The sequence below is a fragment of the Lycorma delicatula genome, chromosome 10 (assembly GCF_047948215.1).
Source record: "Lycorma delicatula isolate Av1 chromosome 10, ASM4794821v1, whole genome shotgun sequence".
Taxonomy (NCBI): Eukaryota; Metazoa; Arthropoda; class Insecta; order Hemiptera; family Fulgoridae; genus Lycorma; species Lycorma delicatula.
This window is the reverse complement of record NC_134464.1, coordinates 53,888,006-53,908,644: the sequence shown is the minus strand read 5'-3', so window position 1 is coordinate 53,908,644 and position 20,639 is coordinate 53,888,006. Positions and strand designations below refer to the sequence as shown.

General features: G+C 32.0%; 1 protein-coding gene across 3 annotated transcripts in view; it reads left to right on the top strand.

Annotated features, from left to right (window-relative positions):
- LOC142331035 (uncharacterized) overlaps window positions 1-20,639 on the top strand; it is a 160,701-nt gene that overhangs the window by 98,927 nt on the left and 41,135 nt on the right. For all 3 annotated transcript variants that reach the window (XM_075376638.1, XM_075376637.1, XM_075376636.1), the window contains exon 16: window positions 6,359-6,657. In XM_075376638.1, the coding sequence (XP_075232753.1) occupies window positions 6,359-6,657 (299 nt within the window). The remainder of the gene's footprint in view (window positions 1-6,358; window positions 6,658-20,639) is intronic.

Genomic DNA, 20,639 nt, shown 5'->3' with positions numbered 1-20,639 from the left:
ATCTTTACGGACCGGCAGTCTGCCCCCCCCCCTGAATCTCGTAGCCACGATTTGGTATTCCCAGTCCCAGACGTCACCGACGATATTTTTGCACAGCTGTTTACAACAATCCCTTTTGCATTTGATGATATCCAGGTTATAAACCTGGATTTCATCAAAGTCGTGCTTGGTCAGCACGACTTGTTGTGCTGACCAACAAGTCCACCTCACTCTGGCTGGTTCAGCTGAACACTAGTAGACCCGCTTGATCCCGGTTGATCTTCTAGTAAAAACCCTTGCGGTCTCACAGTCTCTGTAACCGCCTCCACCAGAACGTCCGACCTCATCTCATTCTCTTGATATAGTCTAGCCACGATTAAATCCTTAAATCTTAGGCAACCATCAGTAGATACCACCACCTGGACCCGGACATGGACTATCCCTCCTCAATCAACCTTGAACAGGATAATGCGATGATTGCTAAGTGAGATCTCATCTGAGACCTCCCAAAAGCTGATCCTGCCTCCTTGGTCAACACTGATGAGACTCAAGTCAGTCCACGAATGATCATTTGTTCTCTCAAATGTAAGAAGACAGTCGTCGTTAAGACAAACCAACCCCACCACGCACATCAGATTATTCAATACAAAACCCTTAAGGTTGTCCACCAAACCACCTCACATTGAAATGCCACATTCTACACATCCCACATTCTACATTTTCCATTGAAATCTCCCGCGACCACAACCATAAGGCCGCAGTACGTCCTGGTCTCAACAAACACACCGATGTCAGTAGCATAGACGTTGAGCATGCATTAGCAGCTGAACAGTACCAGCTGCCCCATGTCGATTCAAACAAAACTATCGTATGCTCGCCCTGACTATACAGATGGCAGCATCCGCACGTCGCTCAACTAAGACCTGGCCTCCACTAAGGAGATGGTTTTGAGCCTGACAAAGCACACATCTTTCCTGGTAGCCACTTCCTAACAATCGTGCATAGATACGCAACTATGGTTGCATTTGGCTAGTAAGATCCTCATTTCCTACTTTTACAGACCTTTCTTCCGAACTATGTCTCTCCAAACTGCACGGAGCACACATCAGTTCACTAAGATACTGTTGCTTTTTGTGGCTCGCTTTCCCATTTTTAAAACAAAGAGAAGTGTTCAGGACCCTGATATTTGGCCACAACATGGCCAGGTTCCCAACATTTAAAGTAGCACTCCTCCTTTTCTCTCTGCTGAACATGACAGTCAACCTAACCAATCCGTATCCTGCTTATGTCAGTCAAGACTTAACCACCCTGTTTGGAAGAATGACCGTTGTATTGTTTGTATTTCCAAAGGCAGGTTTCACCAATGACAGCTTTAATGTCTCATCTGGTCTGTCTGCCTTAGCGAAGTCCTACTTAATCACCCCTTCATCGGAGCTGCACTATGTCCTTAATATGGACAGCCTGGTAACTTACTCCTTCAAAACAGTCTTAAGAGACTCGCTGCCTTGATCTCACCCCTTAACCAGATTCGGATTTTCTCATTATTTCCTTTCATAAGGGAGAGGATTTCACCAACTTCCTGCTCTGAAATCTTATTGTTCATCAGCTTCAGAAGGTCTGCGTAACTCGCCACTCGCTTTCATAGGAATGTCCTCAACTGGACAGAACTACCAGATATCTTAGGGTCAGTATCCTTCATTCCAGTCTTTTCCTTAGCCTTCCTATAGAAAGATACTTCACATGAATACTTTTTCCTTCAATCCATATACTTTAGGAGACACCTAATAGTCATACCCGACCTTCATCCGGCAACATGAAGACAAGGTTCTGAGAAACCTTCATAACCCTGTCCACCACTTGCTTGACAGCTGGAATGGCCCATTCCTCCCTCTATCAGATTGACCACCACTGTATAAGTCAAAGAGAGCTCCAAATCAAGGTCATCCCCTTCAGGATTGTCACATTATTAGTCTCCGTAAGAGGTGCCCTGCCTTAATCTTTCCTTCATTGGGAAGCTTCATCAGGAAAGGTAAACTCACCACAGGCCAAATCATATATCAGAAAGGTATCTGTCGTTTATAGAAAACACCAATTTTTACAGCGCTACCGTATTTTTATACAGTTATCCAACTGGGTCTCTTCCACATTAGGAACTCCCTCATCTAGAAGAGTCTTGACATTCATCATGTCAGCACTGTTATTGGTCTGAATTGCAACAGACACACACGGACACAGCTTGACAAGATCAATTTCCCCAGCTTGCCTCTTAAGCTGCTTAATACATGCCTAACTAGTTCCACCTTGGCCGGCATAAATTTTCTCCTAGTAGTCTTGTCTACATGACTGTGGTTCATTTTGGCTACATCTACAATACTTTTGACAAGCCCATTGAATTTAGATCCCTTGTCTGGCTGTTTGATTTCTCTTCGCTTAAGCACCTGTCATTTTTCAATGGAGTCAGACTGCTCCAATGAAACTGTCAGTTGTCAGCCACCTTTGGTGTCCACGACAAATGCCCAAACTGGTTGCTCCGTCCCCGCAGATAAATCAACAAGGTTACCCATCGGGGGTTGTTGGTGGTGAATGTCTAATCTTCAGCTTTACTTGAAAGAATTATCCATTACTTCAAGATATGGAATTAACTCCCAAGTCAATTGGAACCCTCCTTAACAACAAACAAGGACAGAATTGTTCACACAGATTCTTTTAATGCTCAAAAAGGAAAATGTCTCAGGACACTGTTATTACACTACTGCACAAGTTTCCAGGACCCTGCAGAGCACCTTACAAAGCTCAAAAGAGAAAACTACAGCCTACAGAAAAGTGGAGAACTGGCAAAAATACACTGAGATAAGTATGTTGCAGTAGTTAGTTGGGATAAAAGTGTTCTAAAAATTTGTTAGAATAATACACAGAATTACACCCAATACACCTAATTTCCTGCCTGAACTAATGTCAGATATTTTGAGATTATTTTCTGTCCAAAGAGACTTAAACACTAATATTAAACAAAACCCAAAATATGGTCTGATCCAATTAATAAAAATGTACTTATTCGTATTATCAAACAGAAACATACTGTAAACACTTAATAATAATCAATTTAGGTTAAGTTTAAACAATTATACATAAAAACTTTGAAAATATTAAGCCCCAGCAGTAATGCTTGTATAAAAAAAAACACTCCCCAACTCAAAAGCACATATTCATTTAGACAACTGAACTAAACAAAAAACCATACTATAATTACAATAAAGCCGGGGCACACCGCAGGCACATTTGACTTCTCCAATGTCTCCTAAATTCCTTCAGATTATAAAGTTAGTGTGACACAAATATACAAATTTTGAATAAAATAATTTATTCATTTTTTCAAAAGCATCACAGCTTCATTGTAGTTTTAAATTTATTATTATTCAGTTCATAGAAGGATAATTTATTTTGCTTAAGTTTTTTGTAATTTAAATTAAGAAAAAAAATAATAATGCTTTCATTTTGTCGGACTGTAAAATGAAGAAAATTTAATTTCTTGGTTGATGGAAAGGAAATAAAGGAGAGAAGTCACATTAGAATAAAATTGCGAAATGATAGATGCGTTAATTCAGTGGTTCCCATTCAGTGTGTCGTGACACACACTGGTATGTCACTCAGTCCCACTGGGTGTATCATGAAATTGTAGAATTTAAAAATAAATTTTATGCCATTCATAAATAAATAAAGGAAATAAAGGAGAGAAGTCACATTAGAATAAAATTGCGAAATGATAGATGCGTTAATTCAGTGGTTCCCATCCAGTGTGTCGTGACACACACTGGTATGTCACTCAGTCCCACTGGGTGTATCATGAAATTGTAGAATTTAAAAATAAATTTTATGCCATTCAGAAAAGTCTCTGTACAATGTAATTATACTTACCATGAAACCTTTAAGACAGGAAAGTTTATTTTGACATACAATCTCTATCTCACAGACTGAAGTCAATATATGCAACAGTGCTGAGTAACTTTTCTTCTTGCCGATAATTTTGAATGATGATGAACACTTGCAACAATGCTTAGGTGGCTCTTTCCACTTGGTAATAAACCAAGTGTTCATTTTTGCCACATTGAGAGATTTATTTCTCAGCATAGGAATTTTTCAGGACTGAGAGAAAGGTTTGAAAATCAGCTTATACAAAATAAGAAAAAATGTCTGAAGAAGTTAATAGAAGAAACCTAAATATGTTACAAACTTCAATAACAAAATACTTTCTTACCTTGTCCATTTCAAAGTTAGAGTAGATAATTTCTCCTTTTGGTTTATCTTGTTAGATCAACATAAAAAGTACCATTAGCCTGACTGTCAATGAAAAAAAAAATGAATTGTTAAACTTGTCATTTGATTCTACCATGAAAATAAAATTTCTAGACACTTCAATACAGTCCTTTTGGATTTATGTGCGATGTTGGTATCCTGCAACTGTAAAGAGGGCCATAAAAGTTATGCTGTCATTTTCAGTGTCATATTAGTGCAAATCAACATCTTCTCGAATGAAAATATTGAAATCTGAACGTAGGAGTAGACTGGTTCATCTTGAAGATGATTTGCACTCTGGCCTGTCAACCGTAAGGCCACTTGTTTACAAATTCTATGGAACACTCTGAGTACAGATTCACATTAATTTTAATGGTAGGTTTTTAAAAAATGAACAATAAATATTTTTGTTAATCAGATCTCCAATATAGATAAGGTCAGTGTTCCAGGCAGTTACCTTTGTCTTTCTGTGACACCACTTGAATTGCTGCTTGTATTTAGAAAAATGTGCCTGTTTGCGTATGTTAACATTGGTCTATATACATTGAATGTCTGATGCTTACAGTTAGATACTACATATTATTACTATTATTGGTTTTATATTTATTTTTAATTAAAAACAAATGAGTATGTCGCAATAACATGGATGTTCACTGAAGTATGTCATCGGTCAAAAAATGTTGGGAACCTCTGTGCTCAGGATCATCATCCCTGTTAGACAATTGTGCATAGAAAAACTGCTACGATTCTCACTTCTCTTGAAATATAAGTTTTCACTGCTGGGAATCAAACAAGCTTAAAAAATGTTTCAGATATGATCAAAATTAATCCATTATAATTCAGTATAATAATAATATATAATAAGGAGATTTGCTATTCTTTTAATAAATATTTTCAAACCGAAGCAATTAAGTTATGCAAAATAAAGCAATGATGTGCAACAAAGACTCAAATTCTGTTAGAAATAGTTTGCCAAATTATTCAGAAGAGGTGGATTTAGTAATTAGGTCTCTAAAAATAATTAAATCTTGAGGTACTGATAAAATATAATTTGTACTCCTAAAATATTACAGGAACAAATTACTTGTCTCATTAATTAGAAGATTTATTTTATGCTGTTCTTAAAGCAGGAACAGTTCCTGTAAAGTTATAAATGCCTGGAATTGAAACTTGACATAACATAAAAACAAGATCAAAAAGTTACACATTGTAAGGCTGCTTCTATCTTTTTATCAGAAACATGAGTTGCATCTTATTAGCAGAATGATGATGTGGGCTTAGAAAAAGGAAAATTTCAAAAAGCGCATTAATAACCTAGTCACGAATTTGTGATGCTTTCACTTAATTCCAAGTTCTTGAGTACATCAGATGTTATTTTTCAGTGACATTTCATTAACTGGATTGAACTTTGATCATACTGGTTATGAGATGTGATCGGTTATTAAATTTTTTAATATAAAAAACATTCATTTGGGTGAAATTTATCAAGAACTAGTGAAGTGTGTTCAACACACACCATGACTGTTGAGCATGGTTAATATACAGAAATGAAGAAGGTTATTCTACAAAGAAAGGATAACCATGCTTAATGAAGCAAAATCTGGATCATCAAAAAATTCAAAAATTGCTGTGAATGCACTCATTTAACAAAACAATAGATTTATTAGGGTGGAGAACAAGGGCAGTACCAAAATGTACGAGTAAGTAGATTCCGAAGGACTTGATGTGTTTGCTCTATGATAATGCATGCACATCCTCACATCACATATAACAAGACAGAACAGTTACAAACGTTTTGGTGGAAGGTGTCAATTTTACTAAAAAATTAATTTTTTTTATATAACAAAGGGTGAAAGATATATTTATCTCTACAGTGTAATCTACTTATTGAATTAATAAACTGCTAGAGATTAAAATGTTGATATTAAAGACATATTTTCATTTTCTCTGTATCACCAGTCTGTATTTCAAACATACTAATCTACGTAATGATATTGCGAAAGTAATTTCTTTAGTAAAAATTATTTACCATTGAAATTAATTTTTCCTTTTTCATAAAAAAAACTTTTTGTTTTAATTTTCGTAGGAATATATCTCCACGAAAAAAATACGCAAGTACAGATGAGGAAGGTGGTGAAAATATGACACCAAAAACAATTAAAAGACGACCAAAACAATCACCAAGTATTGTTAATTCATCATCCACCGGTGAATCGTGTCAAGGAGACAATAATAATTTTCCTGTAAAAAATGAAACTTCAATACAGAAGCCAAAAAACGTATGTGATCCTTCCCCCCTGCGGGAGAGGAGGGAAGGAATGGATACGGAAATATCATCTGCTGATGAATTCTCATTTGCTAGTTTCCCAAATGAACATGTAAAAGGTAATATTTTTTTTACAGTTTCTTTTTACTTTCTTTAAGAGAAGAAATTATTTCTTACCCCTGAATCTGCTTACAACAATTTTAAGAAATTATTTTAAATGTTTTTGCATGCTCATATGTATCTGAATGTATTTGTTTATTTATTTAATACCTGGTAACAAAGTAACACAGTACAAAGAGATTGTGTCAACAGTACTCTCCAGAGATTCTAAGACATCTGTATGCAGTCAGGTGAACAAATAGAAAAAATAATACAAGAAAAAATACAATTAAAAAAAACTTAAAACCAAAAAGTTATATCATCTATACAGTCACATAGCATTCAATGTGAAATAGTCTTTATTTTATTTCATTCATTTATAGCTTTCTATAATTTCTTGAAACCAGACTTAGTTTCAAGAGGCAGTTTTAAAATAGTACATAGCAGTCAGTATATTTATGATTCCTTATGCCAATTTATTTATTCTCAATAATTGAATGGATTTATATCTTTTATTAGAGAAACTACGAGTACTTAACAGTTTACAGCTATTTCATTGTAGTGATTACTCAAAGATTCTATACATATTTTTCAAATAAATTAATCGGTTGTTTGATTTTTAAGAATTTTTAATATTTTGTTATGTATAGTTTTTAATTATTTTATTTGACCCTCTTGCAATTATACCATAGGTAACAATACTGTAATAAATTACATACATAATAGTAAATAAATTTGGAACAGTAAGAAGTATGCTTAGTTTAGATAATATAAAAATAGTATATTTTATTTTATTTGAAAATTCTCAATCCCATCTGAAATGTTGATCAATGATAATACCTAAATAGTTTTGTTAACATTTTCTTAGAACAAATTCATTGCTGATAACAATATTAAAATCCACAGACGTATGTCATAATGATTACCAAAAATTAAACAGACAGTCTTACTTACACTTAGAGCTAACTTATTAGAATCTAACAGTACTTTTAATTCAGTAAGTGTTTTTTCAATTTATTATAAACTTCAAACCAAGAATTTCCATGATGTATTGTAACTATGTTATCAGCATAGGATAAAATTTTACAATCAGCATTTTGTAGCTGAAATATAACATTAATATAGATAATAAAGGCCCAAGAATGGTTCCCTAAGGAACACCAGTATTCAAATCTTGTTCCTTTTTAAGTCGTTAATTTTAACTTATTGTCTTATATTCAGCTGATAATTTTGAAGTAAATGAAGAGGTGTGTAAACCTCTTGATTCAATTTTTCCAAGCTCTTGAATTAAAATTATATGGTTTACAGTATCAAAGGCTTTAGGCAGATCCAAAAATATTGCAGCCAAAGGTTGGTTTACTTTTATCAAAATTTTGGTAAATGATAGATAACTCAGCAGTTCCATCTTTAGTTCCAATATCCTTACTAAAACTATATTTTTATTTTATTTGTCTTTAGTCATTTGACTGGTTTTATGCAGCTGTCCAAGATTCCCTGATGAGTCGTTTCATTTTGGTATAACCCCTACATCTTACATCCCTAACAATTTGTTTTACATATTCCAAACATTGCCTGCCTACACAATTTTTCCCTTCTACCTGTCCCTCCAATATCAAAGTGACTATTCCAGGATGCCTTAAGATGTGGCCTATAAGTCTGTCTCTTCTTTTAATTATATTTTTCCAAATGCTTCTTCCTTCATTAATTTACCACAAACCTCTTCATTTGTTACTTTATCCACCCACCTGATTATTAACATTCTCCTATAGCACCACATTTCAAATGCTTCTAATTTTTTCTTTTCAGGTACTCTGATCATTCAAGTTTAAATTTTGTATAAACTACACTCCAAACACATACTTTCAAAAATGCTTTTCTGATGTTTTAATTAATTTTTCATGTAAGCAAATTATATTTCTGACTGAAAGCTCATTTCACCTGTGCTATTCGGCATTTTATATTGCTCCTGCTTCATCCATCTTTACTAATCCTACTTCCCAAATAACAAAATTCTTCTACCCCCATAGTCTTTTCTCATCCTATTTTTATATTCAGTGGTCCCTCTACTTTATTTCCACTACAATTCATTACTTTAATTTGTTTTGTTTATTTTCTTGCAGTTGTTCTTGCAAAAGACTTCATCCAAGTTATTCATTGTTTCTTTTAAATGTTTTTTACTCTTGTCTAGAATTACTATATCATCAGCAAATCGTAGCATCTTTATCTTTTCACCTTGCACTCTTACTCCGCATTTAAATTGTTCTGTTACATCATTAACTGCTAGTTCTGTGTAAAGATTAAAAAGTAATGGGGATAGGAACATCCTTGTCAGACTCCCTTTTTTATTATTGCTTCTTTCTAATGCTCTTCGATTATTACTGATGCAGTTTGGTTTCCGTAAATGTTAGGAATTGTTTTTCGTCTCTATATTTGAACCCTTAACTTTTTAAATGCTGAACATTTTATTCCAGTCTGTGTTATCAAATGCCTTTTCTAAGTCTGTAAATGCCATGTATGTTGGTTTGTTTTTCATTAGTCTTCCTTTTACTTTTAAAATTTACTTTGCTAAAATTGCTTCCTTTGGCTCTATACTTTTCCTGAAACCAAATTGGTATTCTCCTAACACTTCTTCCATTCTCCTCTCAATTCTCTACAGAATTCTAGTTAAGATTTTTGATGCGTGGGTAGTTAAGCTAATTGTTCTGTATTCTTCACATTTATCTGTTCCTGTTTTCTTTGGTATCATGACAATAACATTCTTTTTGACGTCTGATTGAACTTCCCTGTTTTCATAAATATTACACACCAATTTGTATAATCTATCTATTGCTTTCTCACCTGCACTGGGCAGTAATTCTGCACGTATCTCGTCTATCCCAGGAGTCTTTCTGCCAGTCAAATGTTTCTAATGCTCTATTAAATTCAGATCTCAATATTGTATCTCCTTTTTCATCCTCCTCTTCTTCCTCTGTTACACCAGTTTCTAATTTATTTCCTCCATATAACTCTTCAATATATAACACCCACCTATGAACCTTTTCTTTCTTATTGTAAATCTGTTTACCATCTTTATTTAACACATTATTAGATTTTAACTTAATCACAAAATTCTCCTTAACTTTCCTGTATGCTCCATCTATTTTACCATTGATCATTTCTCTTTTCACTTCTGAACACTTTTCTTTCACTAATTTGCACTTTCTGTTTATAATATTTCTTAATTGCCGATAGTTCCTTTAACCATCTTCATCACTAGCATTCTTATACTTTCTACATTCATCCAACAGCTGCAATATATCCTCTGATATCCCAGGTTTTCTATCAGTTCTCTTTGTTTTGCCTAACTTTGCTTCTGCTGAATTAAGAATTTCCTTTTTAACATTCTCCCATTCTTCTATATTTTCTACCTTGTCTTTTTTACTCAGACCTCTTGTGATGTTCTCAAAAATCTTCTTTACCTCCTCTTCTTCAAGCTTCTCTAAATTTCACTGATTCATCTGACACCTTTTCTTTAGATTTTTGTACCCCATTCTACATTTCATTATCACTAAATTATGATCGTTACCAATATCTGTGTTCCTGGATATGCTTTGCAGTCGATTTCTAACTCTTTGCTTTTATTGATATGGCAATTTAAGTCCTCCTGACCTATGCTCTTAACAACTACTGAAAGAGCTGCTGCCCTCTTTCAGCAATCATTCCATAGTTTGGCTCTAACAGATACCTCTCTGATATGGTTGCACCTTCGGTCCAGCTACTCTATTTCACTGAGCACTCAAGCCTCCTCACCATCGGCAAAGTCTCATGATTATAAATTTATTTATATATTTATTTATTTATAAATATTATATTATAGATTTAAAAATTTAAACTATTATGTAATAGTTTTTCATATATCTGCAAATTTAAAGACAAAAGAAGTAGTTCTACATTTCCAGGATTAATTCTATCACCAGATTTAAAAATTGTTATTACCTCAGACATTTTCAGCTGATCTGGGCATATACCAATATAGTAGCTTAAATTGTATGAATATGTTAACGTATCAATAAATTTAATGTTATTGCTTAAAATGTTTATCACAGAATTATGTATCCCATCGACCCCACCAACCAACCATCGACCTGATATATTTTCCAATTTATTAATTATTTTCTTTATTTCTTCATTTTTTATAGGTCTGAGGTGCACAGACTTAATAGTAGTTCTACTTTTACTCATGTGCTTTTTATTAAAGTTGTTAACATTAATGTTTTTTGCAATGATACAGCTTGAAATAATCAGCTAAATTTTAATCAGTTTCAATGAGCTCATTATGTATAGGACATTTAAATTTATCAATTTATATATTTTTTTTTTTACTTTTTCATAATTTCTGATTTACATCATGACATTTTTTTTCTTTATTCTGTATATTTCAGTTTCTGAACTTTATTTCATTCAGATTTATTATTTGCTTCCTTCAATAGCTTGTTCAGTAGTTTAGTTTAGATGGTATTTAATTTTCAGATAAATATTATTTTTATTTTTTCTATATTTTTTATATAACCATTCCTTTTTATTAATCATATTTAGTAAATATTGTGTTATCCAAGGTTTTTTAAAACCTCTACTTTATAATAATTTTTTAACTTTCCAAGTTTCAGCAATTAATTCCTGTACTTATTCAATTAATAATTGCATTACTTCATTTACATCATTGGCAACAAATGCATCATTCTAACTATAGTTTCACGTAATAATAATTTTTGAGATCAGTACAAATGGAAAAGTCATTAAAAGATTCTGATATTATTTCAGTATTAATATTTAATCATAAAGGATAATGGTCAGAGATCTAATAATTGAGACTTATTAATTTTATATTAAAGTGCTTTTAATAAAAGTGTTCATAATTCTTCAGAATTACTTCCAATTCAAATACTTTTATTGAAATAAGGTTCAAATCCCATTTCATAAAAGTTAAGAAATTCAGAATCATATTTGTTTATTAATGTTGAAATCACTTAATATTATATGATTCTTTATATGTTAATTCCTATAAAATAGTTATACATATCTTTAAAGATTTTCTTTTTATAATCATGACTTGTGTACAAAGCTCTTATGGCTAATATATTTTTATTTTTAATTGTATATTTACAGTAAGTAAATCAGTCAAAACTAAACTTTCATTGCTTACTTTGTGTTCAATGTTGCAATCAATAAAATCACAACCCCATCTACTTTGTTTAATATGTTTTTGTTCATATATAAAGTATAACCATTGATATCAATAAATCTATTTTTTTTTTTTTTTTTTTTTTTTTCACTTGATTAAGTTTCTTTGTTTTTAAGATAAGTTATTTAAAAACGCTTCTAATTTTTCAATATTTTGCTTCAAACTTCTTATGTTAACAAACAGTAATAACATACCATTATCACTTGTTATTAAATTAAAGTCAAATACTTTTCAAAGATTTCTTCATTGACAGCATACTTAGTTGGAATCAATTCATTCCTTCTTCATTGTTAATATTTATACTATCTTCTAGATTGTTGAATATAGATTAAGTATATTAGATCAGGTTAAATAGATAATCAATCTAGTTTAATTTTTTGTAGCCTTCTATGTTGAAGCCAATTATAGGTCTTGCAACTGAGTTATCATCAAGTGGGTGATCAATTGGCCTGTGCCCATAATATTTATTATTGAAACTGATACATATCATGTTGATTACCAGCACAAGTCCTGCAAGTAATTCTGTCTTTACATTTTTAGCACTGTGTTCATAATTACAGCAGTTAAAACATGGATTTAGATTAAAATCATAGATAATGCATTTATTTGTACCAATAAACACTTTTTTCTACTGTAAGTAGAGCATAAGCATCAGCATTTACTGATGCTTAAGTCCAAATTATTTTTTTTTATTTTAATATTTATGTACAGTTTTAATGCTATGTTGAACTTGTTGATCTTGTTTCTTTCTATTATATCACTTTTCAAATGAATGAGAAATCCAAAGCTTCAACTTCTTCAAATCCAATTATTTTAATTTTATGATTGTTCATTTTTTCAATTTCAATATGAGTATCTGCAGATTCATATTCATTTAAAATCTGTAGTGCTATTGATATCTCTACATTTATTGCACTTTGTTATAATAATATTATCTTTCTTATAAATAGTTTATACCTGTTTTCTGGTTTCCTGACTTACCTTTTGTTCTAATTTATTATAGGTCTCCTCACTTATTTTCACTTGTAGACTTTGTAATAATGTTTGTTTAATTGCTCATTATTTCAGGATAAATATTTTTTCTAATATGAGATTGCAATCTACCTGTACAAAATTTTCTTGAGTTTTGATTTTATTTTGGAAGTAGAAAAATATTTTCCTTTAACTTTGCATAAGATCCTTTAGTATAATATTTCTATCATTTAATTCAGGATTATTTTTTTTAAATATCCAATTTACTTGAATTTATTAGCTTCAGTTTCATATAAAGGATTATTTTTCTCTGAATGCTTAGATTTTAAGTTATCAATTTTTTTTTAATGTTGTTCATTGACCTTTAGCTTGTTTACATTCATTTTCTGATTGAACATTTATTTCCTTTAATCCTTTACTTTTGTCCTTTAATGTAGATATAACCACATGGATCTTTAAAATTTAGTGAAGTTATCTGTAATATTATGTTGATCACGCACAGATAAACAATTCGTTATACTTCACATGCTGCTTTTTTTCTATTAAAATCACTTTTGTGTTATGCATTTTCACATAGAATACAAATAACTATACCAAACGTTTGATTACTGTGATACTTTTTAAAAAATGTTGGTAGGGATTGCCTTGGCTGCAGACCCTGAGGCATTTTATACCTGAAACACAAATTTATTTATGAAAACTAATAAAATAATGTACAAGAAAAAATATTTACAATAATAAATGCAAAATTACATAAACATTCCTTACAAAAATAAACAAGAAAGGAAATTCACTTATCCTTATAATTGTGGAATTTTTTATACTGATAAATACGTATGAGAAAATTTTGAATATAGCTTTTTTTTTCAATGATTAAAATTGTTTTGCTTGTTCTATCATATGAAAGGGTGAGTCATTAGGGTATTATTTCAAATTAAATTTGATTTTCATCTGAATTGAATAAATATGACATTTCATTGTATCAAAAAAAATAATTTAATAAAATTATATTTTTTGTTATTTAACTTATATTGTTTGTAAAAATGGAATTTTGAAATGCATAAATTTAACTGCTGAAATTGCTAATTACAAAACCACAGATGCATCTTATTGTATGAGTTATATACTGTCTAATGGTATATAACTTCAATATTTAACAGCCTATTTAGATTCAAGATTTAATAATAATAATTATTATTATAGTAGTTAAATCATTATAATCCAAGAAATAAATTTCAAATATAGCTGACCTACCTTGGTGTTCACCAGCTCTAGGCACTCACCATGCAAGATATAACTGCAGCCTTTATGGGTGACCAAGCACATAAACCTAACTCAGCCTGAGAATAACCAATCCAGAGCATGGGATCCCAAATCTGGTCTCTGGAGGTACAATATTGTTACTGATTTCAGCAAGCCTGATTGAGGCATGAGGTAACTCAGATTCAACAGGATAGTCTTTCTCCTTGTCCCAAACAATAAGGTCATACTTGCTTCATGAATTTAAAACTGAATCGACTAATGCTATTGACATTTTGATGTTATTTCCCCATTTCCAGGGGCTAACAATGATTCATCATACCAGAAACTCTGGTCACAGTTTACTCACACAGATCAGCAACAGATAGACATTTGTATGACTAGGCCAAGTGCTCTCTAAAAGTCAGCCTCCTTTACGAGCCAGGACTCTGGATTCCATGTTGACCTGTTGAGACCAAAATTTTTATATTATACATCTATTTGTGTTTTTATAATTATTCTAAAAAATTTGTGCTTGAAAGGCCTTTTTTCACTAAAAGAAAAAAGAAAAACAATATTTTTAGAATCATTGTAAAATTAAAACAAAAAGCTGCTTTTGCTGGAAAAATAAATTGATAGGCAAATTTATTTACACTTTATATCACACACCATGTTACACATTATGGCACTGGCTTCTGTAAAAATGAGTGTATTTTTTGGTAACTATAAGATTCTTATATAAAAAGTAGTGCTTCTAGTATTAAGTTATTTTTTTAGCAAGCAATTTTTTTATAAGGTGTTTTTTTATGTTTATCAATTATTTAAAAAGTCTTGTTTTTATTAAAAGGTGAATCCTTTTTATATGACTGCTAAAAAAAGAGTGTTATGTTTTTAGGATGTGTGTATGTATGTTTGTTCCACCGTAGCAGCTCAGTGGCCAAACGATTTAGATGTATGACCCTGTGTTGGAATCCTTACATTACAGGAAGTGTCATAAGCTATATAAATATGTATATATGTATGTTTAATTGTAACTAAAAGACCAAAAAAATCATATATATGATTCTAAATGGGTAATCGATAGTGTTTTCTGTATCAATTGTGTCGAAAAAAGTTGTATTTGAATGGATGAATTACAGTAATAAAATTTATTAATTTATTTTATAATTATTATTACTGTTTTTTATTTATTGTTTATAAATATTTAAGAAAAAAATCTTTGATTTTTTGACGGGCAGTATGTTCGATCATGTAAGCATGTTCTTTATTCTTGCACTTATTTTTCGGTGTTACTTCATCTTATTACTGCTAAAATTTAACTAATAAACCCTTTCTTTTATTAATAAAATAATTAATAAGTAATAATAAATAAATAAAAATAATCTACGCTTACCAATGAAATAATCTGTAAATTAATTGACAACGGACTGCTTCTAGCGATAGAGAGTTGTGGAGCACGCCGTGTGCAGCCGTCTGGTGCACCACTATTGGTCCGCTCTGCACCACAATTTTATTGCTAAATATTAACTAATAAACCTTCTCTTTTATTGAATTTTTATAATTGTTTTTTTTTTTTTTTTTATTTACACGACTGCCCTAAAAACATTGCACTGTTTTTAGGGTGCATGTATGTATGTTTGTTCCACTGTAGCAGCTGAACGATTGAACCAATTTAGATCAACGACCCCGCATTGGAATTGTTATGTTTCCAGGAGTGCCATAGGCTATATAAACATGTATATATTTTATATATATGTATTTATATATATAAAAATATAAGTAGTAGTGGAGATTTGATGGTTGAAGCACAAACTTTAATGAATTAATGAATTGTGAGCTGGGTTTGAACTGAATGATTCGAATCAATCTTATGAATACTATTATAAAAGTAATTGAATTAAATAACATAAATTTACATAATTTCTGTGTAATAATATTGGGCTTCCCGTGGGGACTGACTGTGTGTGAGGCTAGAGTGGTGAGGTGATGCAGGAGTACCACATGCAAGGCTAATAAACCAATCATCACCATCAACTGATAACAAACAGGATGCTTCTGGGGTGGTGTTTTGGAAGGTGCAATGGGATGCTCTTATAATAACTCTGCAAACAATTGTCCAGTTTTCAAAATTCAAACGGGGTATTTGTTAGGTTGAAGGTTAACTTTTGCATGTATCAGGTACACTTTTGATCTAACAGATCACGGTTATTCAGAAATGTTATTTTTTTGCAACCAATCTTCCAATTTCCAAAATTGAAACTGGTTATTTGCTAGTATAATACAAAAACACAATGGAGTAACCTAACCAGTACAAATTTTTTTTTCAGCAGTCATGTTTTTAATTTTTAATAGTTATTATTATTATACTTTGTAAATATAGAAACCTTGAGTTTATTTGTGAATTTTAGTGTTCTGTGGCTTTATTTTATTATTTTTATGAATTAAATAATTTACTATATTATACAGTTAATTTATTATATTTTTTTTTTTTTTTTGCTTGATGAATTAATTCACCACAGAAGTTTACAAAGAAGCTTGTATGTGGGATTACAGAAATGTAATCTTTGAAGCATTTGAAAATGCCATGCATGACTGGGATTCAAACCCAGAACTCCCAGATGAAAGGCCAAGACGCTACTACTCCGCCATGGAGCGGTGGAATGTAAATAATTTCATACCTATTAACCAGTTATATAATCTTTCCAGGTTATTGCCAACAGGTTAATATATTTTATCAATTTTTATCCCACACATGTAATATGATCATTTTAATATTTTTGTAAGAGCATTTTTGAATCCTAATAGCTCATTATCAGTTAATATAAATATCTGGATGTAAGGGTATTATTATTACATATATTATCTATACATTGATATCCCAATAGTAAAGTCCACTGTTAAATGGTAGTAAGCCATTAATGTTCAACAAATTTTTTAATGTAAGATCATTTTTCATTTTGTATTTTCATGGTAGAAATTGATAAAATATAATTAAAGTAACCTGTTTATTAACCATTAATTATTCTGTTTTAATTTGTAATAATTATACTGCAGTAGAAAGGTATGTGCATAATACAGGTGATCATAAATTATTCAATCCATTTTAGGTGTTAATAAAAAAAGTAAAAAAAGCAATGTACTTACATGCATGTTTTATTGTTGAACAGAGCTTTTCAGACAGTTTTGTTTACAATAATTATTCAAACAAGTTCAGTATGAGTATCTTTTGTGGACTGCAAATATCATCACTTCTTCATTGAGCCAATGATTACTAGCTGCTACTAGTTATCTAGACGTGTTACAGGAATATGCAGTTCTAAATTGAACATCACCAGCCCAATATTTACTTCCAACAAGATGACGAATGATGATATTCCATTTCAGCCACACATTAGGAAAAGTATCTGAAGTTATTCTATTAATTATACCTTCAATTCTTCTTTGCGGTTCATTGATGTTACTACCTTTGTTGTGTATACTCCGTCTTTGACAAATCCCCTAAAGAAACAAATAGAATGGTGTAATGTCAGGAGATCGAAGGGGCTAGGGAATTGCTCTGTCACAATCCAATGTTGAGGAGATTGTTCATGCAGGTAGTCCCTAGCATGTAAACCCCAGTGTGGTGGTGTGTCATCTTGTTGGAAGTAAACATTGGGTTGCTGATGTTCAATTTTTGGTACTGCATACTCTTTAACATGTCTAGATAACTACTAGTAGCTAGTAATCATTGGCTTGATGAAGAACAATGGTCTTATCACTTCATAAGCTGTCAACGCACACCAAATGTTAATTTTCAGGCTATTATGTTGTGTTTGTCAAACAACAAGAGGGTTTTCAGTATCCCAAATCCAACAATTATGATGGTTAATGTGACCAGAAATATGGAAGGTTGCTTCATCAGAAAAGATACTTTTTCTAAAAATGCATTATTTTCATTTACTTTATCAAGAATGTCCATGCCAAATTGTAACGGCATGGTTTATCATCTTCCATTCATATAACTACTGAATTTTATATGCAAACTTATAGGTGCTTGGGTTGAACCTTCACGGTTGTTGATCTCAGTTCTAAACTCCCATGATGAGTCAATTTACCTGAGCTTCTCTGAAAAGTTTCTCTTACTTGATTCACAACTTCCTAGAAAATGGGAGGTGTGAGTACCTTTTTTGTGTACTACTTTTCCTTTATCCTTAAACTGCTGATACCAGCGTTTAATAGTATTTGTTAGGAGTACCATTGGCTGTACTCAAAAACTTCTGTCAATGATAATAACAAATTCACTTTCATGAAGCCATAGTTAGCACATTGCTTTCTTCTGCATGTTAGGCATTATCCAATTAACAATCCTACCTGTTGTTTCATCGTACTGGTGTGTTCATTCAAGTCATCGATAACACTAATACCTCACTAATGTTTGAAAAAATTAACACACACTACATTACTTTATTCACTTTTTATTAACCAGTAAAATGTGCTGAATACTTTGTGTTCCCTCCTGTATGTTTAGGGCACTTAACTCTAAAATGGTTCCAGGAGTGTACACAAGGGGAGTTACTGGGTTTGAACCCCCCACCCTTGAAGGTTTAAGTATTTTTTAATATTAGGTCTATATAAAATAAACAAACTATAAATTTACACAAATATATTTGAGTATCTTTTTAAAAATCCATCATATTCTCCTCTAATTTTTCACCGTCAGTTACAAAATCTGTCAGCATAAGATCCTGTCCGCCACCCTTCCTTCTTCAACAATTTAATTCCCATATTCAGAGCTGCAGCATGTACAGTACAATACCGACCTTGTAATAAAATAAGGCTGACACCATATAAATTTACTTGTTGTGAAATGTATTTTTGGGACAGCTCTGCAGTTGCAGCAGTGCATATATGAAATATTGTCCATTGTTGAGCAGTATTCATTTGTTATGAGTTCAGATTTTATTGTGGAACATTCGTTTAATGTTTTGTACATTTTGCAGTTCAATTTTCCAATTTTTTAGCAAAAAGTCACCTGTTGGTAGTGATTCTTGTAACATTAGTGAAAATTTCACATTGCCAAATATTTCTTCGTTACCACGTGATGATGCTGTCGCAGATATTCTTCCCAAAACTAGTTTCACACCGTCCTGTGAAAACTCGGCTGGTATTGAATGTACATCGACATCACTCAATAATATTGACGTGCCTGCTGAATCATTTAAAAGTGATAAGTGTATTGTTCTGGTTCTAGAAGCTTCAACATCTTCAAGTTCCAGTGAACCACATGCTTATGATAATGGTGTTTACGTAGGAAAAGACTTGTCTAATGAAAAAAAACTGGATGTCTTGGAGAATATCTGGGAACCAAACCCAGGGTTTGTTTTTCCAACAAAAAGAAAGAGAAATCTGGGTTTTCAGTTAAATAACTTTACTGCTGTGTGAGGCCACAGGGATTCGGTACAAATAGAGGTCGAGGTCGACCAAGAATCAGAAGAAAATGATGGCAATTTTAGGGCACTTTGCTTTCAAAGTAAGACTGATACTGTATTAAAAAAATATGTTGACATTTATTATTGGAAATGCGCAGTACACCAGTCCTAGAGTACAGAATGGAATAATGAAGTGTGCAATGACCTGATGTTCGAAATCTCATGAAAGAACTTAATGCTTCCAATTGCTTCTCTATTCTCACCAATGAGACATCAGACATGTTAGGCTTGGAACAGTTATCACTGTGTGTTCATTATATTGATAATGAAAACTTCACTGTGAAGGAAAACTTTCTGCAATTCGTACCATTATATGATGTGACCAGAGTAGGAATCGCAATAGCAATATTGGACAAGATGCATTCATTAAATGTAAACATAAATAAGATTTGTGGTCAAGGGTATGACGGAGTTATGTCCATATTAGGGAAAGCAAACAGAGTCCAGACACATGTAAAGGAAATAATTCCAACAGCTTATATGTTCACTGCTTAGCACACAGCCTCAACTTAGCTGTATCCAGTGCTTGTGAAGTAAATGCCATTAGAATTAGAAACTGTATGAGTACAATATCGAGTCTGTAAGAATTTATTAATACCCCTAAAAGACAACATGTTTTAAAATTGGCAATAAGTGAAGTAGAAACTACAACTTCACACCATGAAAAACTTGTTCAACTTCATGCAACATGTTGGTTGGAAAGGTATAATTCCGTGGCCGTGGTGGTGGAATTGTATAACTATATTATTGCAACCCTTCAAAGCATATCAGAATGGAATGACAAAGACTCTTCTTCACAAGCAAATTAACTTTTATGTGCTTTGAATGACTGTCCATTTGTGATATCGCTGTTTTGTATTCAGAGATTGTTTTCTTTCTGAAAAAGTCTCCCACTATATAAATTCCTGAATTTGGTCTCATGGAAACAGTTAACCTTGCTGAAGATATTTACATTGAGATGAAACATATATGCAAAAATGTTGATGAAGAATTTTTTAAATTTTAATTTGTGCTTCTAAAGTCTTGAATAGTTTGGGGTTCTCCATTCAAATCCCTCACATGACAGCACGAGAAAAAAACCATGTAAACTTGGACATCATCA